The following is a 21659-nucleotide window of genomic DNA, read 5'->3' as shown; positions in this document are numbered from 1 at the left end:
TTTGCCTTTGTAAGGTTGACTCATAGTTTACACCAACACACAAGCAGACAAGGCACATTTGAAAACACAAAAATAGGCACCGTGCTGACAGGAAACTGTTGAAATAACATTAGATTCACTTTCTTTTGGTCTTTTCTGCTGTTCATTCTGTGCCACGCACGCTGCTCATGTGTCTGCATGACATGTGCTTTTATTTTTGAACCACGCTAACATGCACAGTTTTGATTTTGAGAATGAGTGAGGGTGATTGTTTCCAGATTGTTTCCCTCATAGAGTTTCAGCTGTTTCAACTCTTTGTCATTCAGGGGTTGAACTTTGGAGCCAAATAGCAGACAGCAGGCCATGGCCCGGGGTTACGTTTAGAAGCTGTTACACACTATGTGTGAAATCTTTTGATACTTACATGGGCGTGTACATCGTAAACATGCTAGCAGGCAGATGTGACGGAAATTTATTGTTGTGTAGTTGGTAGACTGATAAACAATTAATCAGCGCACGATAAGGCATGAATTCCAAAAGCCTTTTGGAGGTTAATCTAACAATAATGGCGGCAGAGATTGCACTTGTATTGATTAATACTTTATCCAACCTTAAGAGGTATTTGTTGGCTGCTTTCATGGCTGAGCTGGCTGCACCAGGCATTACTCACAGCAAATGGGATACAGTTACGCTGATGCGAGGTCAGTCCCTCATTGTCTGTGGCGTCTCTGTAGTTTTTCTTTATGTGTAGGAGAGTGTATAAATAATAAAGAGTGGAGGTCAGCAGACACAAACTGTCGTCACAGGGACACAAGGTCGCAGGGAGAGCTAAGTTGGTAGGGTATGAAGGATTAAAGCAGGCAGCGGGGACCTTAGGGGTATTTGGAGCCCTGAAAAAGTGTCGTCATGTGTGAACACTGTCTGACAGACTGTTGAAGCTGGTATTGTGGTGAGCTCACCCACATAACATATTTTTCTCTTATTCCCTCATGCAGTGGTTACTCGCATTAACCATCTTCCTCCACAACTTTTTCAAGTGGAAGGCTTCGGGCTATGTGGACCAGTTTTTGTGCTGCGTGCTGCAAATGACAAGACAAATCATGAATTTTTGAGTGGGGGAGTTATTTTAAATAATCATGTCTTGTGTGGGGGAAGAAAGTGGGGTGTGTTGGCAGAGTGCTGCATGAGAGAGCGGACACACACACACACACACACACACACACACACACACACACACACACACACATACATACACACAGGTGAGGCGCTATTACAGAGCTCCTGAAACCAGGAGATCAGTGCTCGGTTACATAGGTCGAGCCCGTCAGTGTCAAACAGATCAGTTATCTGCTGATCAGTGTACTTCTCAGTAGCTTCTGCTGGGGCGAAGTCAAGTCATTAACAGAGATGGTAGCACTTACAGTATGGGCTGTCAGGTATATTTGTGCATCTTTGTGCAACTTTGAGGAGCCTAATTTGTGTAGCATTATACAAGAGTAAGTGTCTCCTCCTCTCCAAAACAAACGGACAGGATGACTTAAACCAATAAAAACACTGAATAAAGCAGTTTTACGTTACTGGAGTTTCTCCAGCGCTGATCAACAAATCGCAGATGGGCTGCTAGCCCAGAACCTGCTAATAAGCGTCCATTTTTTTCTTTCTGATGACCTGAGATCCAGATGTTTGGGACGCTTTCACCAGCAGTCAAAATGTCTGCAAACCTAGTGATTTAAACTGGTAGAAACACTGAATAAAGCAGCGTCATTGTAGAAATCAGTGTTTTTCCAATGCCGTTTGGCTTGTTGCAGAGGGTCTGCTAACTGTGGTGGCCAGTGCAAAAACACAAATGGCCCCCTCTAGTGCCAGTGTTTGGCTGATCCATTCTGGGCTACCGTAGAAACATGGCAGACTCTGCGGACAAGGCCCCGCTCCCTATAGATTTAAATGGCTCATTTGAGGGTTATGAAAACGTGGCGATTCTTATTGCCAGGTGAAGAAAGAAAACACACATATTAGCCTATGTTATATTCCATTCCTGCCAGTATATCCCCTTAAATCCTACACACTGGACCTTTAGGTAGGCTACACAGATGATTCAAATTCCACACAGTTTGTTAAAATCAGCTACATTATTCTAGACACCTGGTATTGCAACAACTATAATTACTCATTAAAAAAACAAGTATCCTTCCTTCAGTCATGCTCTAAAATAGTCTTAAAAGCAGCAACTGCAGTGATCCCTGGTGCGCATGATTATTATTTTAGGAGTGTAAAATTGTTTTCAATTATGTAGATATCCCACGTCATTTCAACACAGTGCTGTTAATCTTTTAATGTTGTGAAATAAAACTGTGATTTTCACTGAATTTTGTCGTTTCCATTGACCAGTATTTGGTTTTCTCTGAGGTGTCTTCTTGTATTTACAGTATCTAGAGGTATATCACATTAACAACCATTGCACATTTTGTTAATATACTTTCATTATACTTTTCACGATGCAGGATTTTCCAAAAAAAACATGGCCTCTAGACTCATACAATCGTAGGGCTAATCCCTCCCAATGAAGTGTGTGGTGGTGTATTTATCTGCAGACACCCTGCTCTCTGCCTGTATTTTCTTATTTTCTTTTTATTTTGTTATGTTCAAGACGTTCCCAGGCACAGCGCAGACAGCCAGACTGTAAGCAGCCGGAATTCAAAAGGAAGCTCCAAAAAAAATCGTGGACACAGCACTGAAGAAACGCAAACATACGGAGGCAAAGTGCCAAGCTGACAAAGCCAGGGTTGGCTTTCACTTTCACTTTTTCCTGGCAACACTGTTTACAAACAGTACCCAATAATTCCTGCATACTGCACCTTTAAATCCCACTTTAGACAGTCATAATATTTAGAAGTTGCTTCATCGGTCTTTTGTGGCCAAAACTCTCAGACACAGAATGTGACACATTTTGTTTCCAGCAACAACAACAACAACAGTATGGTTTGAGTAAACAGAGAAGAGGCCAACTGTAGCTGAAAAAATGAGGGAAAAGTTCCACCTCCAGAAACACATATTTCATCAACTTAAGATCCAAGAACGTCACAGTTAATCCAACATGGTTTGATTGCCAGTAAATTTCTGGAAAGTGCAGAAGTGGTAGAGCAACTTCAGTGTATCAAAGCTCACAGATTAACTCACCTTTGTTGTGGGCCTCCAGCTGTGACAAGGAATTGACAGCCACCTTGCACAGAGAGCAGTACAGCAGCTTCTTAGCCTTGTCCTCCTCCGTCTCTGGATTGGACGGGCTGCTTGAAGCCGTGGCGCCGGCGGCTCCTGAAACCGGGGGTCCAGATCCGGACTGCTCTGAGCTGGCGCTGCCAGTGCCGCAGCCTGGGGAGGATGAGGATGGGGGGATCAGGGGAGGAGTGGGGTTAGGCAGGAGGGGGCACACTGAGGGCACGGGGGAGTCCATGGGTGGGGTAGGTGGGGTGGTAGGAGGGAGAAGGGGCCCCGGGGCCAGCAGGGGCCCATTTAACTGGGACAGAGGCCGTGTTTCATCTGCAAGACAGAAACAAAGAAAGACATGGAATAAATGTCAAATGCTGTACAGAAAAAAATCAAAGAACTGATTTTGTGGTCCAAAATGTAAATAACTGAAACAATAAAGTGTTTTACTATTGACTTTATCGTCTTTAAACTCAGCGCTGAAGCAAACTCCCTCTGACATAAACTCTCTGCTATGTCAAACCACATCGCTAACCACTCCCAGTTGAATGTAGAGGGCACGGTCTGCTGCGTAGATCAGACAAACCAACACAGAGCGCTTGCAGACGGAATTGCTTTTAATTTCTACTGTATAGGCCATAATTGGTAACAAAAAGTTCCTTTAAATTTAAATTACATACTGTATAAAGTGGATCAGAGGAGGAAAACGTATGTCCCATGTGCGTAAAAGCAACGGCAAATATTTATTATGTTTCTAGGCTTTTTGAAGTTTTCGGATCAGTCTGTCACTGATGTGGTCTCAACTTATTGAAATGTTTCCGAAGGGAGAAATGGGAAACAGATACCACAGCCTGTGAATGTTTTGACTCTTTCCAGCACACCTGTTGTTTTTGGCTGAGCAAAGTGGCACTTGCTTTGTCACAGGGCAAAGAAAATATCATTAAGTGAACTCACCCTTGGCTCATGTTCCCCTGTGCTTGCTCTCTGAAGTTTTAATTTCTTATTGTTGCCTGTGTTTAATTGCATGGTCTGTACTTTTTCTTTTTTCCATCACATAGCATGTTTACACATACATTTCCAGACACATGTTTCTGGTCAGCCACGCAATGCCTTCGGTATTCACTAAGCAGTGGGTGTTGGCTGAAAAAAGACCCCCCTAAATTTGGGTGGGATATTCAGAACTCCCCCCCATCAGCAGGGACCAGCAGGCCCTTCTCCAAACTCCACAGGATGTAGCGCCGAGGGCAGACAACGGAAAAGCCCCACCGGATTATAGTATTAAAGGGATAACATGGAGCATTTCTGTGAAGAAAACAAATATTGACTTTAACTGCTCAATTTCCTTTTACGGATTCCCACATGCTTTGTCATTCTGTCACATGGCAGAGTCCATAGGGGTCATGATATATTTATGTTTCGGTTCCACCCTGTTAGTCTCATGTGACAATATGATCAATTGTGCAATGTGTAATTGCTCTGGTTACTCCATTGCATCATCTCTGATGAAGATGCCATTGTGAATGCTTTCCATTCCACTGCTATCCAAGATCAAAACTCCTTCTTTCCATACTGGAAGTTTCCAGCTGCAAAGCTGCTGACTGCATAGCGTTTGTCAAACAGATGTTTTCTTAAAAAGAAAAAAAAAAAAAAAAATTTCTTTCTCTGACTATATGCCATCGAGGAGTCCATAAAGCAGGTCTGCATCAAAGTGCAATGTGAGGGTAAGTGCTTTTTGGAGAGGTTTGTGAGTCATAATATGCTTACTTTGCCACATCACTGCCTGTGCTGGTTAAGTTGATTGAGGAGATTGTACCTACAAGTACAGGAAGGCAGAATGATAGCTAAAATAGCTCTCTCCAAAGAACTATTTTGTTATTGTTGAATTTCGCCCACATGCAGGCACATAAACACGCACATGACTTCGTTACAATGCCGAGAATCAAACCCAGAATCCACAACATCCATAACATGTGGTTTGAGTTAAAATCAAGTGGGAAGGAATAGAGGTGGTTGGCCAAATAGTAATGAGGGATTTCATGATCCATGATGGCCTGGAGGTCTGCCTTTCCAAACACATCCAGTCACTGTTTCACCACAGTGACTGTCTCCTACACTCATCCCCCTTAGAACAAGTTCAGCTTGAGGCTAACCCTCTCGGGGCCTCCGCAGCCACAGTAATTCACTGTCTATCTTAGCAAACCAAAATTATGAATATCCCTCTGAGCAGCAGAGTCTCTCTTTTTATCATATTTACTGACTAAAATGGAAAGCATGAAAGATTCATTCTAGATTTGCGATTCTCTCCATGTAGCGGAGACAAATTGCTATATTTTTCTTGCCCCGAGAATCCCACTGACGGACTTGAATCTCCAGAAACTGAGGATGTGCTGTAAGCCTAATTAAACATTGATAAGGCAGTTAACTGACCTTCTCCCCTGCTCGCTGGCCTCATAGCCAAACAGAAGAAGGCATTATTCACTGGGAGAGGTCAGCAGAGGGAGATAACTCAGTCCAGATGCTTTACACTATAGCCTGGTGTGTCTGCATTGCCATAATCCACCTCAGGAAATTAAAGCTATGTATAGTATGCAGTCCATGGGGAGAGGTTTTGTTGATAAAGCCGTGGGATTTAATATAGACTAATTCAAATTCAGACCAAAACCACTTCCGTTGTTTGCTGCAAGAGTCAAAGTTCATGCTGATTGAGTGAGTGTAAAATCTTCTCCGGTCTGCGATAGCTTCTTGGAATTGAAAGGAAAACATCTGACTGCAGAATTACAGTGGAAGGCAGTGTCTTAAGGAGTGCCTATGCAAGCAAATGTTTCTTATTGTACAAAGAATGTAAGTGATTCCATAAGGGTCGGGAACCACACAATGAGTGATCTTTTTGTTGTTATGTAAATGTAAAGTTGTAAGCAGAACAACAGAGTTACTGCTTTAATCAATCCTGGGTGTAGGTGGAACATTATGCAAAGGGAGATGCGCTTTGTACATCTCAAATGTTGAATGAATGTGGTACAATTTAAACAGATAACAGAGGCTTGGATTATTGTGAGTCTTGATTATTGTGAGATATGGTTTCAGCAAACATATCAGAAGGTTTAAAGGGACAGTGTGTAAGATTTAGGGGCATCTAGTGGTGAGGATAGCAGAGTGCCACCAGCTAAAACTTCCCCTGGATAGAAGTCCTTAAATGGTCATCAGGATGTTGTCATCTTGAGGTGAATTATCTGCAGAGGTCTCTTCCTCGCCAAAACAAACAGACCAGGTGATTAAAACCGGTAAAAACACCAAATACAGCAGTTTCATATTACAAATTTGTGTTAAGGCCAAAATACAATCGCGCTGTATGACGCGTGTCAAAACAGACGCCCCCAGTATTCTCTATTTACAAACTCACACTGGTGCCGCACCGCGGCACTTCTCGCTATTGTCCTATTTTACAGCGTTGCCGCCCTTGAAAAAGTGCTTCTTTTTCAGAGAAAAGCCTATTTTGTACTTCCCAGCTCCTGTAGTAGCAGCTCTGTTGAAGAGCAGAGAAGAAGAACTTTATCTAACGTCATCTATCATTTGCTTTACTGTTGTTGTTATCGGTTGTTGTATATTTGAGCATCCTGCCTTGTGTGTTTTCTTTCTCTTCTTCCTCATCTTTTGTTCTAATTGGCGGTTGGCAACCAGCTACTCACATTACTGCCACCTAGCGGAGTGGAGTGTGCAATAGAATTCCGGTTGACGCGACACTTTCTGTGTTTGTTGGGGGCGCCATGTGACGCTGCCGTCATGTGACGCCGTCGGTGTGTTTTGGACTTTACTCCAACACTGTTTGGCAGACAGCACTTATAATGTGTGTTTATCTTTTTTCTCTGATAGCACAAGGTTTTTATCAGATGCTAAATTATCTACAGAGATCTTCTCCTCTCCAAAGCAAATGGACCAGACAGATGACCCTATCCAGAGCCACTGTTAAGTTTGTCCACTATAGGCTACTGTAGAAATACGGTGGGGAAAAATGGCGATCTCTGTATATGAGGAAACGCTCACTATGTAGGTTAAAATGGCTCATTCTAAGATAATAGAAATGATTTTTATTTTCAGGTGATTAAACACTAAATAAAACATACTTGTCATGGCATATTCGAATTCTGGCCATATATCCCCCTAAATTTAACACACTGGACGTTAAACACTGGCGTATTGAGTGTGTGGGTATGATAGTTTGTAGGTGGGTATGGTCCTACGTGTGTGTGTGTGTGTGTGTGTGTGTGTGTGTGTGTGTGTGAGAGAGAGAGAGAGATCACCCAAATGCCCATTCTGAATGATTAACGAGTTGAGAAACCCAATGCTGGCCCTACAAGAGCCAGACCCTCATTCATAATGCAGTTGGGTGCTTTTTCACAAGTCTGGCCTGCATCCGAACTCTGAGTCACACACACACACACACACACACACACACACACACAACCACACTCACACATTCACACATTCACAGACGCACAATTATGTGTATTAGATACTCGTGTTGGTTATTTCAGGTTGATTTAATCAAATAGCTTACTTAGAAAAAAAAAAATAGTGGATTCCCTGAAAACTCCAAGACTTACAGCAAACACAGACGGAACATGAAAAGCATATCAGCTCCGTGTAACTCGACACTATAGTCACCTCACAGCCATGCAACCCTAGCCCTCACATGAAAGTCATCTGTTTAATTGACCTTGGGTGTGTGCACGCCTGCCAGTGTTTGTGTGGACTAAAGAGTGCCATAATATGAGGGTGGTTTAAACAGGGCCCTTCATTAGAGTGGGAGTGTCAGACAGCAGAGGGATAAAGAGGAAGGGAAGGAGGGAGGGAAGAACAGAGCTTCTCTCCAAGTAAACAGCTGTCTCTCCATCACCCGCAGGCTCAGCCAAACCCTCAGCTCACTAGGCCAAATCCCCCAAAGCCAAGGGCCTCCTCTTTGGGGGCAACTCTGACCGCAAACCCTTTGAGGGCTATAAAACTCGTGGCCTGCTCTCATAGACATAAGGTTAAGGAACCAACAGCACTGCCATCACTAACCTTTCACTGTTTTAGCCTTCAGCAAGGTCTCAGTGTGTCCTGTTGATGGCCATCACTGTTGACTGCATTTGATATGTTAATGAGAAGTGATGCAGTATAAAAGAGAAGGTCATCACGCCAATGCTAGACTGTACTTCCTCTGTGTTATATCTAAATGTCTCAGAGGATGGTAATATTGCGTAAAATCCCAAATTAACAAACAGACCATTCACAGGAAAAAATCACTCAACAACAAATACTTCTCTGTGTTTTGAGAGATTTGCACTGTGGGAAATGTTTTCCTTGCCCCTCCATCTGTATGATTGCATGTGCCTGACCACACTGTTTATGTGTGCGTATGTGTGTGCATGCGTGTACAGCCTATGTGTCTTCAGAGTAACTGCCCCAGTGTGACCTGTGTCAGCATCCACCGGCCAAACCACAGCGTCCGTCGTCCAGACTCTGCTTTCCCAGTTGAGGCCATGCACAGCTGCCTGAGATCTGTCCCCCTGCTAGCGAGCAGAGGGACAGGATCTCACTGAGGACAGGCATACTCCACACACACAGTCACGCAGACCTTGCAAGCCAGCGAGCATGCAGGCAGACCAGGAAGAGACAAGGTTCCAGGGTCACGAGAAAGAGGCTTGGATGGAAAAAGGCATTCTTTCACATGTTGCTACTTTCAGATCTCGGTCATGGCAGGCTTGTTTTGGCTCCTCAAGCTTTTGGAGTTCGCCCCGGGAAGTCTCACTAATGGCGACATGCCTGGAGCTGATCTCAGATCCCCCATGAGGGAAGGAGAGTGAAAAGGACTGGCCTCTTACTATTGTTATTTTCTAATGCACTAAAAAAGAGTGAAAGGCAGTGAAATACTGAGGCTTTTGCTCTGGTGTGTTGTTGTATTTCGGCCTTTATTGGACCTGTGTTTGATCTTTTCATTCATCATGTTTGCTCTGCGCCCTCCCGTCAATAAGGTGGAAATGTCTGGTAAACAGTCAGCTCCAGAAACCTTTGTAAATGTCACCAAAACATGGCCGGTTTATTCTTTGCCTCGTGTTTGATCCAAGGACAGAGCGGTGACACTGAGGGAATGGAAAACTCTGGGTGGAGGAAGGAGAAGGGCAGAGGCACACAGCAGTCTCCGAATTATAGCTTGAAATAGGAAGATGAGCAAGACAGGGAGAGAGAAAGTAAGACTGAGACAACTGAGACAGAGCTTAAGAGATACTGCTAAAGAAAGAGCTTGCGCGCCTTGATCATGCCCTGGGTCCTTATAAACTAATAATTGAATCTTCCAAGAGTGAATTACTTTTCATTAAAGTCCGATCAGCTGCTGTCTCTGTCCTTTCAGATGCTGGCTGAGATTCTGGTTGAACTCTTCCACAGTGGTGTCATCTTTATTTTTTCTCTATAAGTCTTAGCACTGATTACCACCACCCAGCGCTCAGGCAACATCTATTTTGACTCTGTGGCAAATGGTGTTGCACTTCTCAATAACTCACTCAGGAGTAACATATGCACACCACACTGGGGTTCCATGAACAGATGCCAAGAAACTGCCATATGACAATGTGTGCGCCAACTCACCTGCTCACAGTCTAAATGGATGGACACCGAACTAGTTTAACATTACCCAGCTGATACAGTGATAATGCTTCTACTTTGATCAACCTGTCACGATGCGGGACACCTGATGTCTGGTTAGGTTAGTTTACTCCTCTCTGTGCTACTCAGATGTCAGCTAGAAAAGATCAGTCAAAGGCAGTGTCTTGGCATCACTATTGTCGTAAATTAAAACAAAACAAGGCTGTGATATAAACTAATGAAGCAAAAATACCCTTTATAAGAATGAACATTTATTTATTCGTGTGTGCTACTGTACATACCCTATCATGATTTGTGTTCTAGCACATACTGATCGCAATGAACTGAATCAGTCAATAGTACATGCAATGAATACATACTGAACATTGTAAATTTGGTGAAAAGAGCAGCATGTATGATTTAGGGGGATTTAGTGGCATCTAGCAGTGGAGACTGCAACCAGCTGAAACTTCCGGTTTGGATTGCTTCAGTGTTTATTGTTCCGGAGGTTTTACAGAGAGCCGATTAATCCGCAGAGGTCTCGTCCTCTCCAAAACAAATGTACCAGGTGATTAAAACTGGTAAAAAGATAAAGCAGTTGCATGTTACAAATAAGTGTTTCTGCGCCACTGTTTGGCTTGTCGGAAACAGGCTGCTAGCCCAGCACCTGCCAATGTATGAATCCAGACGTTCAGGAGGTGTTTACAAGGAGCCGATTCATCCATAGAGATCTCTTCCTCGACAAAACAAACAGACCAGGTAGTTTCGAGGCAGCTAACTACAGTGGCAATGTGAAAATGTGGATGGAGCCACCAGAGCCAGTTTTTGGTTTGTCCATTCCGGGCTACTGTAGAAACACGGCAGACAACATGGACAATGACTCGCTCCCTACCTATATAAACTACTCATTCTAAGGTAAAAATAACAAAACAAAACATGATGATTCTTATTTTCAGGTGATTATGCACTAAAGAAACCATACTTATTATATTATATTCCATTTCTGCTAATATATCACCCTAAATACTACCCACAGGACCTTTAAATTTGTGCTGGCATTTCAATAAAGGCTTTTCAACCTTATTGAATAAACGGGGTCAGACTACTTCTGTTTTTAGCCTGATCTTCCCTTTAGTCATCGGAGCATCAGCTGTTTTCGTTAAGCATTTGCCAGAACTTTCTAAATGTAGCTGCATTTAGACTGACTTGCACCCACAGCTTTGAAGTTAATTTAATGTAATTTTCTGTGTCCAGGGCTAAAGAAAGAAACGTATTGCTCCATCTGTGTCCCACTTTTAAAGTAACTTCTTGAGTATTCTGAATTCAAACACGCTTTAAATAATATTACAAATAGTTATCTCACATTGTTGTTTCAAGTGTTTTTATTGTGAAACATTATTTTCAAAGAGAACAATATATGGTTTTGCCATGTTTATTTCCATATAAACATGGGCATATTTTGAAAATAATAGGTCCCTGGGAAAAGATATGCAAAAGGCTCCACCATCTCTCCTACAAGACACACAGACGTTGTGGTAATCTGCCTCTATTGTTGTTGTTTTGTGTCTCTCAGGGACATCTTTTTGTAATTTTGTATTCTTTTTGGTCATTGTGTGTCCCTCTGAGATAATTATGTGTACTGTTTGGTTGTTTTCTTTCTCTTTGTGGTCATTTTGAGTCTCTTCCTGGGTGGTACATTTTAATTTAAGTGACATGTTGCCCCTGGGTCTGTGTCTAGTACGCCCCTTCAGTAATCTATCCATGCGTATAGACAAACATAATGTAAAAAGACACAAATAGAACACACTGAAAATAAATAAATAAACATGGGAAAAGAATAATTCTAATAAATAAAAAACATAATAATAATAATAATAAGACAACAAAGAAGGTGATGTAAAAGAAGACAAAGAAGAAGATGAAAATGAAGAAGAAGAAGAAGACTGTCATATCAGCTGCAAAATGCATTTGCCTACATATCAAATAAAAGAAATACACTAGACCTCTAACCCATAACCAGCCTCACACCCGCCCCTTATCTGCCCCATCCCCTCCACTGATGTTACATCAAAATTAAGTAGATTATTAAACCATCTAAAGTCGTGGCACCTTGAAGTTTTGTTTAATCTTTCCTGAAAGAATGTGAGTGGATATTTGAGACACTATTGTCAGTGCAAATAGGTTGTGAGGTTTGTGTAAGTATTGTCGGCCATAAGCTTTGACGCAACCACGCCAGACCACACAGAGAGCTGAGATGCTTACAAGAAGAACAACACACTGCAAAGTCACTGTGATTAGACGCCTTTGTTATTCTTGCATATTTTCCATTCCTGTTTTTTCCAGCAAAATGATAAGCCTCTAAACATCCTGCATGGATTGAAATGATTATTTCGACAACAAAACTTGCACAAGCACTTTTTCTGTCTCCAGTCCCTGGTAATATTTTCTGCTGTCTCACCCGCTTTGCTGGGCTCGCTGTCTGGGGCAGTGCCAGGGGCACCGGGCGGAGACGGGGAGGAGGTGGGGGGCACAGTATGAGGCTTGTCCCCCTCCTGAGGACGACTCTTAGAGGTCTCGATGCCTTTGACTCTCCTGGCATGGCGGTTTCCTTTGTAATGGGCTTCTGCCTGGCTCTATAGAACACGGGAAAAAAAGACATGCTTATGTTGGAAGTGAACACCAATGCCAACAGGTGAATAAAACATTGCGGGCTGGATTAGACTCAATGTGACAGCCACACACACATGCATGCATGTCATTATGATCGCATGTTATTCAATACACTCTGGGGACCGGAGCCACAGACAGCAGGCAGGTTTACAGTGGATGGATAAATGGATTACAAGCTTGGGAACAAAAAAATGCAGTGATGGAGACATGTGAGACCTGTCCGTCCCCCTTGTCCCTTGGTCAACCTATTATCAGGTTTTTAAATTAACAATAAATTATCGTGTGGTATCTTCAGACTAACAACACATCTCCTTTTGGATTATCCATTTGTCTACATAAGGCACAACTGCTCAGCTCAAAGTTTTGACATACATCCCCCGCAGTCTAAACCTCTACCCACACCCTGACAGTTCTTGGCTCCAGCTTTCATTACTACAGTCATACTGACAGACATGCCAAGGAAGGTTGAACCAGGGGTCAGTGAGATGCCACACTATCTGCCTGGAGGGCCCATAAGTCCCGCGCTGACACTACCCTCCCCACTACAACAACAACAGCATTATCACAGCATACATTATCAGTGGAAGGCTGGGGTACGTTTTCTCCTACAACATAAATACTGTGAATGCCTTCAGCTGCTCACTGACGAGGGTCAGTGAGCCCTTGTGTAGCCCCTGACTTATACATATGTGCATGGTATTGTCTGTAATATCTCATAGGAAGATAAAGTGGGGGTGCGTACTCTGAGTCTGGATGTTTTCAAGGACTGGATATCATCCTGCATTCCTGCAAAGTTAAAACAATAGCACAGAGATCTATTACAGAAGCGAATGTAGCTAATCTCATGATGAAAGACTGGCTACTGGCTAATGTGTTTGTTCAGAGAGTAAACAACAGAGGCAAGTCATTCGTCAGGAGACTACCAGGACATCAGGGGAGTCTGTCTCTAGTCCGTGTATGTTTGTGTGTCAGAGGAATGTGAGTGTGAAACAACATGGCGAATGAGTTGCAGGGTTGCTATACTGAGCTGTCGTCAGCGGTCTAGCTTCACAGTGTGGTGACTGTGGAGCAAACACACACACACATGCCCACACACTTAGGTGGGCAGGGGGTATTCATGTAGCCCATTTACCATCTGTTTTCCATTCTTTATCGCCCTTCTATCATGGTTTAAGTGTCCCTCAAATAAAAACACAAATAGGCTCTTTACTGGTGCAGACACATTATATCAGTGCTGCACTTGAGTCAGATGGCTCACTGCTGTCCCCACAAGTATGTTGTTTGAGCAGATGTGTCATGTACTCTTCTGCGCTGGCCAAATAATCTCTGTATCAAGGGGCCAATAATGAAGACGATTATTAAGTGGCTGGATTACAGTTGGTAGCCGGGGAGAGACATGGCCTTGAAGAGCAGCTAACAGCTGTCACAGGTGCTGAAAGGCTCTGAAAACTTAGGACATCGCACTGACCACAGGCTCAGGAGTGGAGACAGATTGGCAGGGGACAGGGGGTGATGAGTAATGTTCATGAGCCCAGCTGTGTATGTTTGCTACATGTAGCCTATGTGCCTGATGGCATCCAGGACGTGAGCTGGCACAGTAAACTAGGGACAGTAGCTTAGAGGATCACATGTTTCTTGTAAATCATGGTGACAAACTGGGCTCTAGATATAGCAGACCCTCTGTAACTGTACCCTGTCAAAGGGGTCTTAAGAAGCTGCTTTAGCAAAGCCTGCAGATCAAGGTGGAGAGAGCTGTGGGTGCGAAAGGGTGGGGGGGGGGGGGGGGGGGGGTCGGGGGAGAAGTGATCTCTCAGATGAAAGAGGGAATGAGGGGAGATAGAAAGGTATATGGTGGTGCATGGCGAAGCGGCCACAGAGGCTCTCTTAACCTCTCCAACCAAGCCAAGGGGATCAATTGCCAAGCAGCTGAGTATCAGTGTGAGGTCCTGGGTGGAGAGAAGGGAAAGAGAATCAAGGGAAGATGAAGGAGAAATGGTGCACACCCAGGGAACTACTAGACAAGGAAGGTGATGTAAAGAGCTGGACTGAGAATGGGAATGATATAAAAGAGGCAAAAATTTCAGAGAGAGGAAAAGCTGCAGCGCATCAGCCTGCGATGCCTGTGTTTCATTATGCAGAGGGTTCAAACTGATCAAGTGCTTTCCAGCATGACTATCATTCTGAGGGGAAAGCCGTGGTGTTACAGCATAGCTACAGCTGCAGCTCCAGATGAAACAAAGAGGAAGAAAAAAAGGAGAGGAAGTTAAAAGTGAAAGAAAATAACAGATTGACTGGAACAATAAACAAGCAGGAAATAGAGTGAGGGGGGAGCGAAAAAGGAGGACTGCAGGGAAATAGAGAGGAAGAGCATAAGGGATGCACATCAGCCTATGGTCTTGCTGCAGCAGCTGTGACGTTGGTCAATGCAGCGCGACAGAGCCTGTGACGTCACTAATGCAGCACGCCACCAAGGTTATTCTGCATAAACCACCGTTTAACACCTCACGCCACCACACGACGCAGGGACAGTGGGGCACAAACCCCCCCAGATCCTTTACTCCTCTCCAATCCTTCCCCTCCAAGTCTCCCCATTTCCCACTTTCCCAAGATGCACTGGGGCTGTCAGAGCCAGACACTAATCCATGCCCTTGACGAATGCATCTTATAATAAGTAGTGGCAGGCAATTTTAGGCATTTCCACACTGTAAATAATGCAGCATGAGAGAGGGAGACAGATAGAAAGAGGGGGAGAAGGTTGCTGGGAGAGAGAGAGACAAGCAGAGAAAGAGAGAGGCAGAGAGAAAGATCAAATGGGAATGCATGAATGATGGTAAAATGATGCGTGAAATGAGGGGAGCATGGGGAGCAGGAAGGCAGAACTGCATCCTTTGAAGACAAATACATTGATCACAACATTACATCGTAAGCCCCCATCGCTTCCTTTGACCTAAACAACCCAATCAACCCACAGATGGCTAAAATAAAAAATGGAGAAATGTCAAAATCAAGGGCAAAATAATCTCTCTCTCTCAAGATGAAGCCCCAGACTGGAAAAATGAAGCGGGGAATGCAGCACAGGATTTTTCAAAGTGTTTCCCGCTGTATTATTTTCACCCATGAAATATTCCTCCTGACTTGACATTATGTAAAAGAGAACAATGTGGGTGGGGAGTTGTTCTATAGCAACATAAAGGACAGTTTTTCTCCAGTTGAGCTTAGTAGGACAGCACAAATTACACACAGCCTGCTGCAAGTTTGACATTGCTGATGTACTGCAGTGTTTGTGCTTTTTTTCCCCGAGTGTATACTGGAAGTGAAAGTTACAATGACAGCAGAGGGGTGGTGTAGTCCTGCATATCATAATGCTAAAGTGTGTGCATGTGTGATGTGTATATCTTTTATTTGTCAGGAGCCAGAAGATAAGTAAAGGCTGCAGTATCATCCATCATCTGTAACTGCTCATCCCATTCAGAGTCACGTGGGGCTGGAGCCAGTAACAGCTGACATTGGGTGAGAGGCGGGGAACACCCTGGACAGGTCACCAGACAATGACACAGAGACAGACAGCAATTTAGAGTCAACAATTAACTTAATCTGCTTGTCTTTGGATTGTGGGAGCAAGCTGGAAAATCCGGAGAAACCCCACCCTAACTTGAGGAGAAGGTGCAAACACCAGGACTCAGAACTTGGAACCCTTTGCTGTTAGGTGATAGTCCTAACCACTGCACCACTGTGCCACCAAGGCTGCAGTGCATGTCATCATTTGATACCTCCCACACACGTGCACAAATAAACATGACATAAGCTCCAGTGGGGAGACCAAATGCTCTTAAAACTTTAAACTCTGCTTTCACATTTATTGTTCTTTCTTTATTTTAGACAGTTTTGAAAAATCATACCATTATGCATCTTACAGTAACTGAGTTTTTTTTTAAACTTAAACTATTTTTTATGATGCCCTATTGGCCAGGTTTCTTTTGAAATTGAGATTTTCATCTTAATGAGATTTTTTTCCTTGTTAAAGGTCCAGTGTGTAGGATTTAGGGGGGTGTATTGGCAGAAATGGAATATTATAAAATAACTATGTTTTCTTTTGTGTATAATCACCTGAAAATAAGAATAGTTGTATTTTTTTTACTTCAGAATGCACTGTTTACATCAACATAGTGGGTCCTCGTCCATGGGGTCTGTAGCCAAGAACTCACAAACCAAACATTGGCTCTGGATAGGGCTATTTGTATTTTTACGTCGGCTACCATAGTCAGCAGCCCCCTGCAATGTGCAGTGTCAGAAAAAACACTGCTTTTTTAAACGTGAAACTGCTTTATTCATTTTTTTCACTGGTTTAAATCACCAGGTCCATTTGTTTTGGAGAGGAAGAGATAATATAGCATCTGGTAAAAACCTCCTGGATGTCTGGATCTTAAGTTATCAGACAAAAAAGGTGAGCACAAATTAGCAGGTGCTGGGCAAGTGGCCTATCTCTGATGAGTCAAACAGTGTAGGAGAAACACTGATTTGCAACATGAAACTGATTTATTTAGTGTTTTTACCACTTTTAATCACCTGGTCCCTTTGTTTTGGAATGAAAGAGACCTCTGCAGATAATTCAACTCCCCATAAAAACCTCCTGAACAGTGAATGCTGAAGGAAATATAACTGGAAGACGTTTCAGCTGGTTGGAATTTACAATCCACACCACTAGATTCAACTAAATCCCCCTAAATCTTACACACTGGACCTTCAAATAAGGAAACTAAAAATAAAACTCAGCCAGTCATATCTGGAGCCGTTTGCCAAGTGACTCCTAGTGTTGGCACTGTGAGTAGATGGGATCTGTCCAGGATGGGGCCAGACTATGGTCAGATATCACTCACAGGTTCATGTCAGAAAATGACAAAAATCAGAAATGATTCTTTGAGAGGTAACGTGCAGCATACTGGAAAAACAAATTCAGTTTATGTGCACACATATTTTACCAATAAAGCTGACTCTGATTCTAAACATATCACCCCACTCTCTGCATGCTCTCCAGTCAGAAATGCTCTGCCTTGCTTGACAATAAACAGCATTTGGTTATATTTTGGGCTGTATGTGAGGGCAAAAATACAGCAGAGTTTGTACACGTGAGGAGCATCTCTTGGAACTTCCTTTAAAGCTGTCACTAAAACAACATTTTAACTACTAGGTTAAATATTTGAATTCTTTAAATTCTTCACAGATTTACTGTACATCCTAACATTATCCATCAGGATATGTCTTTAATAGAGAAGCCACTCTTTGACTGTTAGCTGTGGCGCTCAAAGTATTTCATCATATAAACATCTCTGTCTAACTGCTTCCTGCGCCTATGAAGATATATAGCAGAGAACTCTGCAAGAAACAGGCTCAAGATTACAGCCCTGCAGATCCCTGACCACATAGAAACCATGATTGTAGATCTGAGGAGTATATATAGCACCGGTCCACTCCTTAATGTTGTGTATTGTAGATGGATGTACGCCCTGGCCCTGGAGTCTGCACCGCTGAATAGGGAGCATCACAGCCAAATTATACGCTGCGCAGATGACATTTGGCACTGATGTCATGTGTCTATCTTATTCATCTACAGCAAGGACAAAAGACTTAAAATGGGTTGGCATCAACACACATAAAATACTTCCATATGATTTTTTGTTTTCTTTAATTCGTCATCAGTCATGTATGCAAGTCACCCATGGGTGTAACGTGCCATTAAACTCCCATTATGAGTTTATATATAAACTACACCATATGGGCGAACAGATGAAACTGCTCTTGAAATGAATTGATAACATTATACAAACAACTTGCTGCAGTTAATTCTAAAGAAATTCTGTCTTCATGGCATGCTTGTGTAAAATTAACTTTCCACATGTTGAAGATCTTAATTAGGCTTTGTCAGCGTTGATGGGCAAGGGACGAGAAAATCCCTTTGAAAACGCAGGCAAACGCCTTATTTCTGTCTCTCCCTCTGCTTCTGCTGCAGCTCTTGAGACTTTGTGCTGCAGTGATTATTGCTTCTGTTAACTCCACACCGTCTGAATAAATTCCAACCGGGTCGCAACTGCCAAAACACAGCCCAAACAAATGTACCACATCCTCCGTGTCAATACTCGGGAGAGTAAACAGGATAGAAAGCCTAAACCATGCCTAAAGAAAATGTGTACAAGGTGAGAGGTGTATGTGTATAAACAACAAGATACAGCATATTTAATGCCACATGGGAAATGGAGGCATTATGAAAGACAGAGGGAAAGAAACACTGTGTATGTGTTGAGATTGTTTTTTCTGTTTCTGTACCTCTGAGTTGAAGCGAATCTGGCAGACATTACAGGAGATGACTGGTCGCTTTGTCTTGACCAGTGGAACTCCAAAGGTGTGGTTGATCACGGCCTTCTGCACCGGATCCATCTGACAGAGAAAATGACAGGGGAGGAGAAAGAGGAATCTATAATTTATACTCAGTTACTACTTCTACTACAGGTCTGTGCTCCAGAGGACCCAGTTATGTAATGGGTGAATGTGTCATGTCCTCTGTCTCGGACGGTAGAGGCCAATGCAGAGTAGAGAGGTCTACAGTTTTTCTGCCCAAGAGACTAAACCTTGAAGTCAAACTGACCACATGCAGGGGTGGGTAAATTGCAAAGACCAGACCATGTGACGCAAGTCACATGAGTTGATTCAAGTCAGATTTAAGTGGCAAATTTGAGGACTTGAGACTTGGTTTCGATTTGAGACAGATGACTCAACAGACTTAACATTTGTTTATTAAATATTTGCATTTTTCTAGATTCTGAGAAGTTCTGTTTTGTTTTTGAAACATGATTGGGATTATAGAGCAATGCACGCAAACCTGGCAACCTACCAGGACTCTGCAGACCAGCACAGGCCAACGCACAAGGCAGCTGTCATGGAGGAGGCTGATCCAAAAACAATAAAACTGGATTCAAGGATTATTTAGTGATGAAGGTAGTAAAAAATGAACAGTGGTATGCAAGTCTGAAGCTCAAAAATCAGCAAGACAACCACCACAACATCCAACTTCATCTGTCACTACAAAACCCACAAAGAAAGGTTCATGAATGTATCTTTTTAGTTAACTTATTAGCTTATTGGCTGGTCAAACTTAGCTAGAAAGCCAACATTTGACCAGATCACCAGAATTTCATGACTTCACTTGTGACTTGCTTGATTCTCACCGCAGTAACTTGGGACTTGATTGAGACGTGAATGTTAAGACTTGACACGTGCTTGTGATTTGCACGTGTGATTTACTCCCACCTCTGACACAGAGGACAGTATGTCTGTCTTTATGTTCAGCAAACAGTGATCAACAGTGTGTTGCTACAGTCGAGACACCTGTTGCATCCTACCCGAGCTCAGGCTTCTGATCCTGACCAGGTTGTAGCTTCACATTGTCCAAGAGCAGATTGTTTCAGCTGGGACGTCCATCATCTATGTGGTGTTAAGCACCTCCATATAAATTTAACTGACTTGCTTTAGCAGCTCTATCGGTGGCTAAGCCACCCACTTAAACTCTGTCCCAGACACAAAGTACCCTGCATGTACTGATCTAGAAAGGGCCCCATTCCAATTATTTATCTGTGTTTGAAGCTGAATTTATCTTGTGATCATTGGTAATTGACCTTTGCACTAGTCTGGAGTCAATGGCTGATGTGGATTTCCACCACAGACAGTTGTCTGGTGCTATGTGTACAGCTCAAGCAGGCAAAATGTATAAGATGATGTGGCACTGTATGGGTGCGCAAAAGGAATGAAGAGAAACAAAAGTCCTGCCCTGGGGGAAAAAAATGGATACGATGCTGTGTGTTTTGAATTCATAAGGCAGTGAGGGAATGTTCCAGAGAGTCCTCCAAGTAGTCTAATGCAAGCCTGTTGGTTTGGAGAGCCCGACAGACTGTAAATGACTCAATTTGGCTCATCACTACATTTAATTTGGCTAATCACCAAGCTTTCCCCTTAAGCTGTCTTCCTCCCAGAGCCATAGCTCCATCTAAAACGCAAATGGTTCAAGATTCTGGCCTGAGGAGTGGCGGAGAGAAAAGAGCGGCTAAAATGAATACTCTCATAACTCAAGCACAAACGATTTGAATTTCTGCACAGTGCTTGTTACTCGGCAACCGCAAAGAAACAGGGTAAACAGTGAAAGAAAAGAAATGGGGAGGAGGCCCGAGACATTTAGCTGGGTGACAGGACGGTACAGAGACACACCATCTGGAGGAGCGGATGAGTGAGAGAGGGAGAAGAAGATGGATTGGGACAGATAGAAAGAGAAAGGGAGGGAGAAACGGGAAAGAGCCAAGAAAGAAGGGAGCGAGAGGGAGAAAGAGGCCGGACATCCTAACATCGCACATTCTTATCTCATTTGGCTGTCTCTCCCATACTCCACGTTCCATGACTCCTTCTGTTTCTCTCCCCAGAAACAGCCTTAAAGTAGGCTCCACTGCTGCTGTGAATTCAAATGGATAGAAAGAGGGGGGCGGATATTGAGCAATGAAGATGGTGGACAAATACTATTTGAGCAACTGCATGAATACCTCAGCAGTGACTATGCATGTCCAGCTAAAGACAACAACACATAAAAGATATATATATTTTGTCAGATCTTTTAAACTCCTGTCCAGTGTCACTCCAACTCCAACATTACAAGCAAACACACCTGAAGACCTGTGTGTTGAATACTGAACATGGTTGTCCATGTCGTGACCCATCATCAATTTCAAAGAGCTCAACAGGCTCGTGGAGTTACTGTACACATGAATCATGGGCTTCTCTCCAGCCAGTCATACAGTACTCTGGGTGTGGGTCAGCTACGATCCATCTAGTCTATTCAGCTGTTAAAAACACCGCCCAGCTGCCAACAAGCCTTTTTGGACAGCAGCTCACATGGCCTCTTACCCAAATGTTCTCCAAAACATGTCCTCATGAAATAGGAGCCCAGCATTGTGATGTAACTGAAAAGGGATTTTCCAAAACTCACTCAAGTTGACCAATGTTGAGAAAATCCAGTTGTCTTTGGCAGTGTTACATGCATTAATAGCTTATGATTAAACTCTGTAATCTGATTAGAACAAAAATATTCATCATCATCATCATTAATAACTGAGTTAGTTTTGAAAACATGTCAGAGTATGGAGCTGTTG

At 43.1% G+C, this 21659-nt stretch overlaps 1 protein-coding gene across 3 annotated transcripts in view; it reads right to left on the bottom strand.

Annotated features, from left to right (window-relative positions):
• The window catches only part of znf385a (zinc finger protein 385A), an 80434-nt gene that overhangs the window by 6739 nt on the left and 52036 nt on the right, over positions 1–21659 (bottom strand). For all 3 annotated transcript variants that reach the window (XM_049581544.1, XM_049581542.1, XM_049581543.1), the window contains 3 exons: positions 18796–18906; positions 12263–12437; positions 3157–3516 (listed from right to left, as the gene is read on the bottom strand). In XM_049581544.1, the coding sequence (XP_049437501.1) occupies positions 3157–3516; positions 12263–12437; positions 18796–18906 (646 nt within the window). The remainder of the gene's footprint in view (positions 1–3156; positions 3517–12262; positions 12438–18795; positions 18907–21659) is intronic.

This window comes from Epinephelus fuscoguttatus, linkage group LG7, assembly GCF_011397635.1.
Source record: "Epinephelus fuscoguttatus linkage group LG7, E.fuscoguttatus.final_Chr_v1".
Classification (NCBI taxonomy): domain Eukaryota; kingdom Metazoa; phylum Chordata; class Actinopteri; order Perciformes; family Serranidae; genus Epinephelus; species Epinephelus fuscoguttatus.
This window is presented reverse-complemented; position numbering and strand designations above follow the sequence as displayed.